General features: G+C 33.0%; 1 protein-coding gene across 1 annotated transcript in view; it reads left to right on the top strand.

The window, feature by feature from the left end:
- CDH19 (cadherin 19) overlaps nucleotides 1-10,637 on the top strand; it is a gene marked incomplete at its 3' end in the record, with an annotated part of 55,197 nt that extends 44,560 nt beyond the window's left edge. The window contains exons 9-11 of the mRNA XM_082640574.1: nucleotides 5,029-5,143; nucleotides 7,182-7,433; nucleotides 10,147-10,637. Coding sequence (XP_082496700.1) covers nucleotides 5,029-5,143; nucleotides 7,182-7,433; nucleotides 10,147-10,637 — 858 coding nt within the window. The remainder of the gene's footprint in view (nucleotides 1-5,028; nucleotides 5,144-7,181; nucleotides 7,434-10,146) is intronic.
- Nucleotides 10,638-15,860: the final 5,223 nt, after the last annotated feature.

Genomic DNA, 15,860 nt, shown 5'->3' with positions numbered 1-15,860 from the left:
ATTAGAGAAAATACTTACTCAGGTCTCCTATGGTCACACCAGATTTGTTCCCAAGCCCGCCTTTTTTTTACAGCGTACCCAGCAAAATTACTACAATTCACCAAGTCGTGCAAGAAAGACAAATGGATATTATCGTTAATTCTTTCTAGGCTTTTATTCTTTATATCCAATCAATCATTAAGTTCAGTTGATTCCATCTCCTAAATTTTTCTGTAATCTGTCAATCATAATCTATCCCCACTCTTACTAAGCTCACAAGGGCCTAACAACACTTGCGCAGTGAACCTTAGTTCTGCCGAGGGACGTTCCTGTAAAATCAAATGTTGAATTATCCGATCTCACAGCCGACATGCAGAGATATACTACGGTTGTTCATTAGTTATCGTTAGGTAAGCCTGTAGGCACGTAAACCGCTTCTATGACAGTCAGTTTTAAGTTTTGCGGCAATGGTCAGAAGAATATATTGTGTGCCTTCTTAGGAATGATAAAAAGACCTTACTTTGGTGACATCGACATACCCTTAGAGAAAATTGGGGACCTGGGAATCTGTATCTCCATCTGGAAGCATGTTGTACCATCTTCAGTTTATGCAAACACTTCAGTAATTTATTTGTACTTTCTCATTTAAAATAACTTACATCCTATCACTGATTGTTGCTGTCTTTTTGTATAGCACATCCAGGAGTTTTGTTTACCAACCAGTTGCTCCCAAACTTGCTAACTAGATTTTCTATTTTCATACCCACACTAAGGATGTCCATAGAATGAGCCTTTTAAAATGCAAAACTTCCCCCAATAATTTGGGATTCTAAATAAAAATAATTTTGTCTTTCCCAATTTAAAACTTGTGAGTGGCCATTGGTGTGAAGTCCAAATTCTGTAAAATGCCCTCCTTAAATAAATGTTTGTGTGGCCACTGATCAACTCTGAAGTAAAATCTAATTTCAGTTTAGATGCCAGGTCCTCTGACCCCAAAAGTTTAAGTATTAGGTACTTTAGGTGTTTTATTATATGCTTTTATTCTGTACTTTAGGTATTAGGTCCTTACTCAACACTCTACGTTTGCAGTCCTGCTTCTACCTCTATTCCACTAGAATGTAAACAGTGGTGAGAGAGTCACTCTTGACCCCAGCCACCATGGGACACCCAGACCTGAGATGATGTGGCATGTTCCAAGTGTCAATGAAATATTTGTAAATGGATACATTTGGGATATTAATTAGATATTTTCATAATTTAATTTTAAATTTATATATGATGATTTTATGTGAACTTATAAAGAATCATTAAAAATTAATTTGTCAAAGGAAAATAAAAAATAAATATATTGAGATAATGTATAATTTTTAACAGAATATGGGTAGATTTCTACAAGTTAATGGCAAAACATTGCAATATCTATGGCTTTTAAATATATCTAATAAAATTTTGTGAAAACTTATTTTTTAAAAAACAGAGTAGCTCTGCCTCTGTCTAGGACCAAAATATGAGAATATCATGAGCATCTCAACATTTTTCCCCTAAAAACATTCTAAACAAAGAAAGAAAACAGACTACAGACTCAATTTTCTTGTGGCTCTATTATTTTATTAATTAGCACTTTGACCTTTTGAACAGGTGTTCAACAACTTTTTTGAATTCTATAGATTTATTTTGTCAAACAGATCTGATTTGGAATCTGATTTGGAAGTACTATAAGAAGTGACAGTCTTGTTCATATTTGTTGACAACAATTTCTTGACAGGAGAAAGAATTTGCAATTATAGCTTGATATAAGGAACAAATACCTAGAATAACTAGATAAGCAAGCAATTTGGATAAGATTTTTAAAAATCCTTCCACATATTCATTTACTGCAACTCCTACTTTTTGGTTAATATAGCTTGCATTGAGAGAAATTATTTATTAAGCACATTTCAAGGAATTAATAATTTACGTCAATTGATACTCAGTACCTGTGTATTGATTTATAGTTTATAATTCAATTTATAGTTCATAATAATTCAAAAATGTGTTCCTCAACTAACCTTGGAAGTAGGTTTCACTGATATCTGCCATTAGAGGTAATGAAACAGACTCAATTGAGTTGTTTGCTCCAAATCACAGTATATAACACTTGCTTATTGACCAGCTTTCAAAAAATTGCATGTTTAACAAAGGCCATACCTTATAGTTTGTGGAGAAATGAGTACTGGACTGATTTAAAATCAGGCTATTTAATCTGGGAATGACATTTTAGTAAGCTGGTCCATGGGTGCCTCTTTAAAAAAAAAAGCCATAATGAAAGGTAATTAATAGAAGGAAAATGATTATATGTCTTCCTTGATTATCTTTAAATATCTTACAATTTTATTTGTCAATTATATCTAAATAAAGTAGAAAAAAGGCTCTGGGGGGCACATATACTACTCATATTTCACACCAGCTGTTGCATCAGCTTACATTCAAATTCTGACCCAGTAATTTTACCTACTTAAGATATATAACTGACTTGAAGTTTAATATAAGAAAATATAAAGTTGGGACAATGATAAGGTTTATTCCACAAGATTGTTGCAAAGATCAGCTATGGTAATATATAGAACAAACCCCGGCCAATAGGTAAGTTCTCAGTGAAAGGTGGGTATTGTTAGGTTCTCTATGCTTACAAAATATATTCCCATTGTAGACTTCAAAGTAGTATAGACAGGAAATCACATGTATTGTGTCAGAGGGAAATTGGACAAAATTCTGCCCAGAGAACAAAGAGAAATGAAAAGGCTACAGTTTCAGAATTTGTCATAACACAGCAGTTCTTTGTATGAGCTTTGCATTTTGATTTCTTTGCTTCTCTCATAAATGTATAAGGCCAGAGATAGGCTCCAGGTAAGTATATATAAATATATAGTTTAGAAATCTAACCAATGCAACAAATAGGTATTTTTCTTAGAATTTTATTTGAAAATTAAAATGAAAAACTTTCCATTGTTATATTAAAATGAAGAATCAATATCCTCACTCAATACTTGAAGGTATATTAATGTTGACCCCTTTTTAGAGATTTGCGTTTTCAAGAAAAATATACGTGTTCAAGGTTGGTTCAATAGAATTAATGATACCCACTATGTGACTGATTCTGTTATGTCAGTGGGTTCCTATTTTTGTAAAGTGGTGTAAAACCCAGTTTACAAAGCAATTTATACGTGGAGGTATGTTCATTGAAAAGGGCCAGAGAAACCTGTACATATTCCATTTACCTATACATATGTATAGGGTAGTTTGGTTTTAAAAGTATTAAAAAATATATACAAAGTCAAAATCTCTCTAGTGTTCTTGAGCCTTCATACAGGAAAGGAAAACATTTTCAACATTTAGTCAGAGGCATGTGTCTAAAACAGAAAGTCAGGTAGTAAGATAAATTATTCCTTGTCTAAAAATCAAGGCTGCATATGCCAACAAGATAAAAGTGATTTTTTTTTTACAATTTGCTATCCATCTTAATTGAGCAAATATATATATAACGAGATTACTCACAGTATTCAGGACACCATCCTATGCAAATCCCAACAAGACAATGTTTTCTCAAAGAAAACACATAAAAATGTGTACTGCTTATGTGACAAGCACTTTGACAAGCTAAGACATTGAATCCTAAAAGTTAAGTATTAATATCTCCATTTAAAAAAATGCTATTGGAGCATAGTTGATTTACAATGTTGTGTTAGTTTCAGGTGTACAGCAAAATGAATTGTCTAGTGGTCCAGTGGTTAAGAATCCGTGCTTCCAGTGCAGGGGTCACAGGTTCGATCCCTGGTTAAGGATCTAAGATCCCACATGCGAGCCATGCAATGTGGCCAAAAAAATTAAAAAATTTAAAAAAAAGTATCTCCAGTTTTTAAGCTTAGAAAATTAAGTGGTAAAGACAGAATTCAGAGTATCAGACTTCCAAAATCTTATAATAACCGAAAATAAAATCATTATCCTCATACGATGAACATTTATTATTGTAGGCATTGATTGAATAAAAATGTTTTCTCTTATTAGATTATTTAATTAACATTACATGATTATGATTTAATTAGGGACGTGTTATGAGGGAAAAGATAAATCAATGTAGAGAAATAATGTACAAATTGCATTAGTTTCACAAGGTTCTTTATGCATGTGAGGAGATACCCTTTGAGGTGTAACATTATAAATTATGGGTCTGTCATCTTGTAACTAAGGATATTTTTGTTTGACACATTGTTAAAAGCACTTTCATTCTAGAAAATTCAAAAAAATAACTTCTATAGTCAATTTACTTTAATTTCCAGAATTAATCACAATCTCATTATTTGATCTTGACAGCACATCTCTTTTTTGACAATAATTAACTACTTGACTGACACTTTCATGTATTGAAAGCCAAGAACTAATTGTGATTCGTTCATAGTTACATTATTTCACTTTTTTATGATCTGAGATAGAGAGAGGGATTTATTTGACGTGGAACACTTTTCCTATAATCTTTGTGGGTCAAGGAAATCATGTACATTGCCCCTAAGCTTTAAATGCATTACTTCCTCAAATCAATTTAAAAGCTCATTACTTTAGCAAATACTCTAGTAAGACAATAAGCTTACCACAGTTATGCTGTCAATATAAGCAGGAAATACATAACTTCAGCAAATCATAATAGTTTGTATTCCGATAAGAAAGGGAGAAGGAAAAAAGGAAGGAAGGGAGAAATCCAGGCAGGAAGGATGAGAGGATGTTTTCTAACAAACTTAGCTTATGGAAATTTTCTCCTCTGTTAACAAGAGTTTATTTATTATGTAATATTAAAATGTTCTTTTGAAAGGAGCAAGTAAACATATTTTTAACCTGAAAAAATATTTTCATATTCTCCACCAGTTTGAGATATCCTCTGCAATATCCATAAAGATTTTGGTAAAGCAATTTTAATAAAAGCTAATAATAATTTAAAATAATAATAAGAATATAATAATGATAATGATCATTTTTCTGAATAATAATATAAAAAAGCTTATCCCTATATTTTTCTAGGTGATTCAGACCATCAGTGCAGTGGATAGAGATGAATCCATAGAAGATCACCACTTTTACTTTAATGTATCTGTGGTAGAAAATAACTCAAGTTTTACAATCATAGATAATCAAGGTAATGCCATTCACTCATAATAGCTTTCTATCCATTCTTCTTCGAGAATCTTGTTTAATTTTAAGGAAATTTGTAGCATTACTTTTTATACTATACCTGAAATATGATAATGTTGAGAAATAAAGCAAGGAGTGGCAATGGAAATTGGGAACAAAACTCAAAGTAGCGTCCTGGAAATATCAGCCCCATTTCCCACTGGATTTCTTTAAATTAGAAGCACTTATTCAAGTCATCATTGGCTATAGGCCCCTGTAAAGTCTGAATGACCTTGCAAATACAATTGCAGTTCTGACACCATGGTTCCTTTCATGTCTTCACATAACTCAAACTTCACCCCATGTCTGGGGAAGAAAATGATATATAATCATGTTAGTTTGATTGATTGAAAGATATTTAGAGTCATTAATTAGGAGCTATAAGTATTTGGAATTGGCTTAAGACTATTCTTTTTCCTTCAAAACGAAGTGATTATATCAGCCTGAGAACGAAATGTTCTAAAGGATTTTGTACAGAGGGAGAGAATTCTTTTTCCTTCCATACAGAAAGGGAATAACTTTTTACAAAGCCACTCTGTTCTTTTTTCCTTCACTTCAGTAAAATATTTTTTTGTCGTTACATGGATTTCTATTCTAATTTTGCTTCATATCTCAAAGATATGAAACACTGTAGGATTCATTACTCAAGCATCTATAACCAAACCCCTGCAGCTGTCCTTCCTTACAACTGAGTTTAAGCTCCATATAAGGGGAGATCTGTTATGGGAGAATAAATGCAGACACGTTCTTTCCCTTTTGCCTTTGTCAAATTCCCCAGTGAAGGAAACTCAGATAGATTTAGGATTTTAAAAAATGCAAATATCAATATAAGAAATAAGCTGTAGGTTAGATTTGTTTTTGTAAATATAAAATAAGTTAGTGGGACAAAATAAATATATTGAAACATAAAGAGAATAATTGATTTGGTTTAATGTTTGCAGTTACAAGGAATTTAATGAAATGCATACCAAAAATATATAAACTCTCTCACCTCTTCAAACTGCCTAGTGAATAAAATCACAAGAGTTTTATAGACTTCAAGAACATGATGGAGAATTAGTTTTTAAAAGGTCATTTGGAAAAAGTCATAAGTAGGCATACATTTAAAAGACTTCCATTTATTTGCATTTGCCTATTTCAAAGTCTTCCATTTATATGTTTCCATTTATTTGTTTGTGTCTTCTAAACTTTGTTTGATTGCCACAGAAAATATTTCAGGGAATGCCAATACCAAAAGTCAAAGTCAAGTCGGGGGGAAGCACTAGTACTGAGACACAATAAACTGCACTGGAAAAGACTATTTAGAATATTTTGGGATTGAGGGAAGATCAATTTCAAATGTTTTGAAGTATATATTGTTTATTTTTGTTAATTTTTTGAATGTTCTGTTTATGTGAATTAATCAGTACTACCAAGGTTTAACGATTCTCTGAAATTTAAGTAGAAAATGAGTTAATAATGTCAAAGTGAAATGAAACATTCTAATAGAATCTTTTACACTAAGTAAAATTAATTATTTTGTCTTATTAGTAAATACATTATTTGAGATCACTTACTGTGATAGGGAGATGACTTGAAAATCTTGTGTATTTATAGTATTTGTAAAAATAATGAGTTTCTACTAGAAAAAGCACTGTCATGGGTATTTAACCCAAATGAAACTGATACTGTCATTATAAATTTAATGCTAGTACCCCCTATTTACTATTGATATCTAATTAAAATGCCATTTTCTTTTCTGTGTTCCACATGTACATTTCATATATTTATCAGAAAACATTTTGGAACTGATTCGTATGCTTTATCTAATTTTTAAATTGGGATTTAGGCAATGTCAAAATCAATAATGACTTTTTGAGTTGATCTCTTGTCTTTTTTATCAGAAATTTGCTCTTCCCTATTTGAACTTATTTGATCTCTACACTGCTGTCTCTAGTACGTTTAACTGGTATGAATTTCTTTTGTATTATTGAAAAAATCATGCACATGGATTTTTGTTTTAGATAACACAGCTGTAATTTTGACTAATAGAACTGGTTTCAGCCTTCAAGAAGAGCCTGTCTTCTACGTATCCATCCTAATTGCTGACAATGGAATCCCATCACTTACAAGCACAAACACCCTTACCATACACGTCTGTGCCTGTGATGACACTGGTAGCACGCAGACCTGCAGTAATAAGGATCTTATGCTTTCCATGGGATTCAGGACAGAAGTCATAATTGCTATTATGATATGCATTATGATAATATGTGGTAAGTTGTGTGAACTGAGCATATCTTCATTTATTGACAGTAACATGATAAATATAGAAAAGAGTTAATTCCATTATAATGGTATGTGTGGGCTTGTGTGTGTGTGTCTGCATTTAATTGCCCTTCTTAATGTGTTACAATACTAAAATCAAGTGGAGTGAATGAAAAATAGAGTGAATATGCACTTCAGGTTGAAAATAGATGATCCTTGAATTCTATGAGTATATGAGTACACCTGTGCACATCCTTTTAAGAGTGTTTTGGACACACATTGCAACATATGTAGCAATATAAAATTAATAATAATAATGGTGAGGTTCCATTGAGTGCTTATTATACTCCAGGAGACTGTCCTAAGTGCTTTACAGAAATTATGCAGTTTGATCCTCAGGATAAACTTAAGAAGTGACAACTATTATCACCTTCATTGTGTAGATGAAGAAAGTGAAATTCCAAGAGTTATATGGTTTACAAAGGGTCATGCAGCTAGTAAATGAAGTGCTAAGATTCCATAACCATAACACACCTCTATCCAACCTAATACTGCAGCTCACTGGAGCCTAGGAGCATTGAGGAAGTAAATGTTAAGATGAAAAAATGTAAAAGAGAGGGTCTTACTTAAAGTGCTAAACACAAAAGAAATAGTAAAATAGCTCCACCTGTTTTTGTTTGCTTTTGTTGTTGCTGTTGTTTTCACAAGGAGATAAGTTATACTCATTTTACGGAAGAGGCAAATGAGGCCCCAAATGTTTTAGCCAGGCTTTCAAAACTACATGCATCTACCATAACTTTTTCCCTTTCTTTAACATACCAGTATATATAATCTAAACCCTTCTCTTGCTTTCCCTCATAACTTCATATCAAAGCCAACACAACTTTACTGAGTGTTGACAGCAATGGTATCAGCCATGGGTTCTGAAATCCCAAACTCACTGCTCAAAGGGACATACAAAATGTTTCAGGATTTGCTTTGCCTTCACTCTTCTCGTCTTTCTCAAAGCTTTCCTCTTTTACCATTCCTCTTTTACCATTCAAAGTTACCCTTTATTTCTACCTAGCTTCAGTTTTTCAAAATTATTTTTAATGATCTTTGATCATAAAACTGAATTTAGAGCTTCATAGCTAGATATCAGAAGCAAGTAGTAAAAACAGTATAATGTTTGCAGGATGCAAGTACTAAATTACTCACTGGTACAGAACTAAACCTAGTCTCGAAACCCTGCAAGTAAAAACCAAGGGCAGCCTCACAGTCAAGGGCACAAGTAATACTGAGAAGGCGGGAAATCAGAGTAAAGCAGTAGTCAGCAGTTTCCTGTGAAAGTTTCATGAACACGCTCTTCAATTTTCATAGATTGAAAAATTATTTATTAGATCCCTTTCTATTTTAACCATATACCTCTGCTGTATTAAACTACAGTGCCTGGATTCAAACACGATGGCCTTATTTCAAGAACACTATTTCAATTTCTTTAAATGTAAGATTTATATAAAATATTGCCTAATATATTTCTTTGTGATAATATTAATAACATTACTTCCTGTTTGTTTCAATTCTTATAGATGAAATGCTGAACAGCTACATAGATCCAAGATTGTGTAAGGATTGGCTATCCATGAAACACACACAAACACACACATATACACACGCACTTTTCTTTAAAATTTAAAAATTTTAAAAAGCATTCTGAAGTTGTTCTATTTCTACACAATGCTAAAATTATCTTATATAATTGATCGATGTGGACATATCAGTGTTATGATTCAAAACCCTGATAGGTTTGGAACTTCTGAAATTAATATGGTATAACAAAGCATGGATTCTGAACCAACTTTCTAGTTTTGAATGCCAGCTTTTTGTTTCCTAGCTGTGTGACTCTGGGTATGTGATTTAATCTCTCTGCACTTCAGTTTCCTTATCTTTAATAGAGAACTATAATAAAATATGGGTATCATAACAAATCAATGAATAAATGTAAAGCTTTCAGAAAAATGACTGGTACATACTTTGTAGTCAATAAATACTAACTTAGAAAATAATTATGCCACCGAATTTGTCTCAATGGCGAAAATCAAATCAGTTCTATGTGCTTAACTTCCACTAACATGGATCATTGGTTACTGAGATTGGCAGATGCACATAGATTGGAAAACTTTCCTTCATTCTGCTTTGTTCTATTTTCAATACATAAGAAAAATATAAAATTTTTAATCTTAAATTGATCATCATAAACAATCACTATATTTTTATGATGTTTTTCTACTTTAAACCATCAGCCAGAAAGATTGTTATACTTCCTTGTCATTCTGCAAGTCCCTTCCATAAATTTTCAATAGCAAATATATCTTTTTGTCTTATAATCAAAAAATCAAAGCTTATGTCTTGAGCTTGTAACAGAAGCAAGAATTATATAGTTTATTATAAATAACAATATTTAACAATATCGTATATAATATATTATGACATATAATATTTATGAAATAGTACATTATATATTTATGTATAATATATAATATAAAATATTGTAACATACAATAATTAATAATGTGTTTAGTATAAATATATGATAACATACTAATATATGATATTTATTATATATTATATATTTATAATATAATAGTCATATTATGGGTAATATGAAGCATATGTATTTATAATATATAATGTTGTATTATATTTGTGTTAATTAATGTTTTTGTATGCTCTCTTTGACAGGGTTTATTTTTTTGAACCTAGGTCTGAAACAACGAAGGAAACAGACTCTATTTCCTGAGAAAGGTGAAGATTTCAGAGAGAATATATTCAGATATGATGACGAAGGTGGCGGAGAGGAGGATACAGAGGCATTTGACATAGTGGAGCTGCAGGGTGGCACAGTCATGCGGGAACGCAAGACTCAGAGAACCACCAGGGTAGAGATACGGAGCCTGTACAGGCAGTCTTTGCAGGTTGGCCCAGATAGTGCCGTATTCAGGAAATTCATTCTAGAAAAGCTCGAAGAGGCTAACACTGATCCCTGTGCCCCTCCTTTTGACTCCCTCCAGACCTATGCTTTTGAGGGGACAGGGTCCTTAGCTGGATCCCTGAGCTCTTTAGGGTCAGCAGCCTTTGACCAGGATGAAAACTATGATTACCTTAATGAATTGGGACCTCGCTTTAAAAGATTAGCATGCATGTTTGGTTCTGCTATGCAGTCAAATAATTAGGGCTTTTTTTAAAATATTTTTTTTAAATGCTAATGTGTATTTGGGCAAACTGATAGTCTCTTGGTAAAGAGTTGTATACTCCGGTTCTCTGGAAAAAGGAGAAGATCCAATTTATAATGTTTTCTGATATTCTTGGGGTAAGTATCCCATGGTTATTTCAAGCTACCCATACATTGTCACTGACTGCAGGTATGGGAGGTGAAGCTAACAGTCAGCTCTCGGGTGCCAATGCAGGCCAGCTCTAGTGTGCCCCTGAAATACTCCTCTGTCATTTTTTCAATACCATCCAATACAAATTCTCAAAATTTTTGAAAGTTTAATGTGAAAAGGGCCCCGAACTAGATTGTCTTAATATTATTTCATTTGTCCATTTTTTAAATCTTACAAAGTAAGAGTGAAGAGTTTATGTGTGTTAAGCTCCTGATATCCTACAGAGATAAACACCTAGGAGAATCTCGGTGGTTATATACATCTTTTAAAAACTGTTTCTTTTCTATGAATAAGCAAGCTTCTGACTGAGAGTCTATGATTCATTCTAGTTTGATATTTTTTGTTTTGTTTTGTTTTTGTTTTTGTTTTTGTTTTTTTGCTGTATGCGGGCCTCTCACTGTTGTGGCCTCTCCCGTTGCGGAGCACAGGCTCCGGACGCGCAGGCCCAGCGGCCATGGCTCACAGACCCAGCTGCTCCGCGGCATGTGGGATCCTCCCGGACTGGGGCACGAACCCGTGTCCCCTGCATCAGCAGGCGGACTCTCAACCACTGCGCCACCAGGGAAGCCCCTCTAGTTTGATATTTTATAAATGTCATCAAGACCACATTTTAAAACTGATTTCAAATTTAGACAGATGCTTGGTATCTGTTAATTACTCAAAGATATAGTGTAAATTTGTACTCTTTTTGATATTACAGCTTTATTTTAAAAAAGGGGCATACATTTTGTTTAGGAGATTTTCATATGTTATTTTCTTATGTATCCAAAATACATCTTTATCATGTCACAATACTATGACAAAACACATATCAACATTTACTCAACATTAAATTTGAACTTTAAGAAAATGGTAGAAAGTGTGAAAAATTTTTTAATTTTAGCTTTAGTTTTTGATTTCTAATTTTATTGCTACTAAAAATAATAGAAATAAATGAAAGGAGTACTGGATTCAAACTGGAGTTAATATTCACCCTAAATGTTATGATCAGCTGCCTTGCTCTTACCATGCATAAAATAAAACATGATAAAATTCTCAGCATTTCCTTTTTTATTAAGAGATTAGACTATAACTGATTCTTCTGTGTCATTTTTTTTATTATGGAATATAAAATTAGGTACAATAGTTACTTTTATTGTAACATTATGAAGGAGGTATGCTAAGCTGCTGGACATAAAGCTTTAAGGTAACATTAGATAGTAAGATAATAAAACACTTTAATTTTAATCAACCTTATAAGAATGAGTCTTATTATTCTATCCAAATCAAAGTGGAATTCAAAATTCACAGGTTGAACAGAAAGAAAGTAGTGAATACTGTGTCCTCAAAATAGCTTTATGTGTTCATTTTTTAATAGCATGTGAAACTGAGCTGAACCAAATTGACCATATATGCTCTAATCAAGTATTTCAAATAATTTTGAGCTAAAGTTGGAGTAGTTGAATGGCTACACTATTATTTTCTCTGTACTTTAAGACAATACCATCCATACTATGTAATAGAAGAGAATTTTTTCATCAGCATCAATCAGGTACCATTATGTCAGCAACACAGATATCACCCTTTTACAAAAGCCTGAGAAAATCAGACTTGAAATACAACAATTTAGGAAGATATTAAATGTAGTAGAGAGGACATAAGCTATAGTAAATCCTTGTATGTTCATATCATTATTTACTTAAGGAAAAGTAAGAACAATAAACAAAAGAAAATTCAAAAAGTGTAAAAACTTGCAAGTAAAAAAATATATGGGTTGAGAGAACATTTATATTCCTATCATATGGACATAAAAATTGAAAGAGTATAGTTAGGGAAATTTTCATGAATTATTCCGTGAATGGCTGTACCCTGTATTTAGAAAATAATGCTATGTAATCGTTGTTGAAGAACTGGAACGTATGATAAACAGCAGATGAAACAATCCATGGAAAATAGATTAGAAAAGAAGAAATAGGGTCTTCTGAGGCTTGCAGTTAGTTCAGTCATGAATGAAAGCCTTATAAACAACTAATCAACTTGGATGAACACCTTATAAAAATGCAGTATCTGCATCACTAAGTTTAGTGCTTGAGTCCAGTGGCACTAAGCAGATGTGTTAAAATAAATTCTGGTTTAGTTAATGAGAGGATTGTCAATCATAGGGTACATAGGAAAAGAGATTCAGGGCTGGATACATATTTGCTAGTCTAGAAAGTGTCCTTTTAAACTATATCAAGAAAATACTATCTGATTCTAGTAGAGAAGTTGCAATTTTCTAGAAGTTATACTTGGTAATATTTCAATAATGATTTTAACCTTTTTTTCTAGTCACACAGCTGTTGCAAGAACACAGCTGTACCCTAAGCTAAAGACATGACATTAGGGTCTCATTTTCGTAAATTTTAATAAAGGTAAATCAATGCGAGGATATTTATGAAATAGCACAGCTTAGCGTTAATACCTGCACTACTTAAATAGCACCCTTCATTAACTTACAGGTTTATGTGTAAGTCTTAAACTACTAGTGGTTGAGACAGGAAAATATTGAAATCCTTTATAGGGATCAGAAAATGTTAGCAATAATAGTTCACTAAGCACATAGCTTGAGCCTATCAGATCTGAGTTTGAATTAGTTCACTTTTATTTAAATAATTGTGTGAACTTTATCGAACTGTCTAATCTTTCCGTATCTGAGGTTGTGATCGGTAAAACGAGGTCCAATCTACCTATTTCACACGATTGTTGTGAAGAATAAGTAAAACAGGAAGCACACGTAGTACCAGACAAAACGCAAGAGTTCAATAAATAACAGCCCAACATCGTAACAGCTGACATTATTCTGCTGGAATGCACAGATCCCTTTCTTTTCTAGCACTGAGTGATCCCAAGGGCTTCACAGCGCATTTGGAATATAAATCAGTTTTCTGACCTGACATACAAGGTCATATATTATCCTGTGTCTGCTTATCTCTGTGTGCTCTGACCTCTTCTAATGCCATGCTCTAGGCCTGAAGCAATCTCCCTCCAAACATTTCTATTTTTCATTCCCTCACTTCATTCAACTCCGTGGTCAATTGCAGCTTCCTCAGAAAGGCCTACCGGACCACTCTCTCCCACTGTGTCCCTTGCTCTGCCTTTCTTTGCATCAAATCACTCAGCTACCTTGTAGCAAGTACGTTATATATATGTTACTTGTTACTGCCTTTATCCTTTATTAGAATGTAAGCCCTAATTGGGCAAGAGGTTATAGGACTTTTTCATTTGTTCTTATCTAAAATTGTTTCTAGCATATGGTATGTGACCAATAAATATTTCTTAAATGAATGTAATAATGAATCCCAATCTATTTTACTCGGTCCTGTATAGAAGCCATATTGACATTGTTGAATATTAATGTGAAATTAATGTATTTTTCAAACCAGGTTAGCACTGGGTAGTTCTGGGTTACAATAAGATTTTTTTAAATCTTTCTAGAAATTATATGGATTTGGTATTTTTACTTGTTTGTACTTATTGATATCATTTCCTGTTGTGGGGCAAGGTAATAATGTTATACTGTTTAGTCAAAACACATCCTTCGATGATTGCTGTAGAAGTTCTCATATGAATAAATTCCCATGAAGTGTGATGAATAGGAAAACATTTGCGATGCATGAGAATTCTATGCTTCACATTTTAGAATACAATTTGGTAACAAATGCATTGTTAAGCTCACAGGGCTACACAAAAGCTACAAGGTAGCTTCATGTTCTTTTATATGATATAAAGAGGAATTAGATATCAAGTACATTAAAAGCTGGAAATAAATGTAGAAAAGGATTATGTGGCTTTTATGTATCCAATTACGTCTATCTTATATATCTATGTACCTCTCCAACCATCCTTCCATCCACATATCCATCTATCAACTATCTCCTTTCTACTATCTATCCCCTCTTCCAGGAAACTATAATTTCACAATTACATTAGAGACTAGCATCTCAATCACAAATTAGATCCTTTGAGACATGTTAGTATTTCTTGCCGTCTTTTTTTTCCTAGAGAGCTCCAAGGATGGGAAGCTGCCTGATATGAAATGGCAGGGAAACAGAGAGGGCTAAAACTAGGCAAAATGCAGTTCCTAGCCTTTGGCAAGGCAAAACTGCATGAATTTCCCATAGGTTAAGTGGTTCCAGGTGTAGAAGTTTTGCACAGAATGTAGAAGCTGAAAGGGAGCTTAAATCAGTCATCCAAAGACTGTCACACAGGCTAAGGAAAAACAGGGACCTCTGGTCCTTAAAATGTCTCCAAATACCCAATGCATGAGCTCCAGAATAGAGTGCCAGCAGGCAGACGCCGGTCATCACACAGAACTTTGGCTGTGAAATTATGATAGAGCCAGCCTTGATTATATGCCCTTTATCTCTCATCTCTCCATCCCCACCCAGAAACCAGAGGTCCAGATGCAGCAGAGTAAGTGGAACAGGGAGAGAGACAACCACCTTGGCCAAAGTGGGCATAAGAAAGATCAGGCAAATGTTTCTTAAAAACTGAATAAAATGAAACATTTTCATGATGTTTCTTTCAAGTTACAAACTAATCGATAAAGTGGATACATTAACATATCAAATCAATCTGGCATTTCATATAGTTTGAATAATTTAAAATTCACCTTACTAGTAAAAACATTAGCAAAATACAAAAAAAGTAAATATAATTTATAGTTTTCTTAGGACATTTGAAAGCCTGTTAAAATAGTTTATACAACTTTATTTCATGTTATTTCTTTGTGCTTATTCATTTTAATATTTAAAATGTGATATGTTGTTTTGGCTTCTGCAGTGCTAAGTGGTTTATCTCAGCTAGAAATAAGGCTGGACATGGAAATGACCATATATTCATGATTACATAGAGATACGAATCTATAGAATATTTTGTCCTAGGAAAGGGAATAGAGATGATATATGGGATTTATCTGTACAATAGGGATATTAAGGATATATAACTCATCATACCATTGGAGGAATTAACTGAAATAATACATATAAATAATTA

This window comes from Mesoplodon mirus, assembly GCF_964341445.2.
Source record: "Mesoplodon mirus genome assembly, chromosome: 13".
NCBI classification, from domain to species: domain Eukaryota; kingdom Metazoa; phylum Chordata; class Mammalia; order Artiodactyla; family Ziphiidae; genus Mesoplodon; species Mesoplodon mirus.
This window is presented reverse-complemented; position numbering and strand designations above follow the sequence as displayed.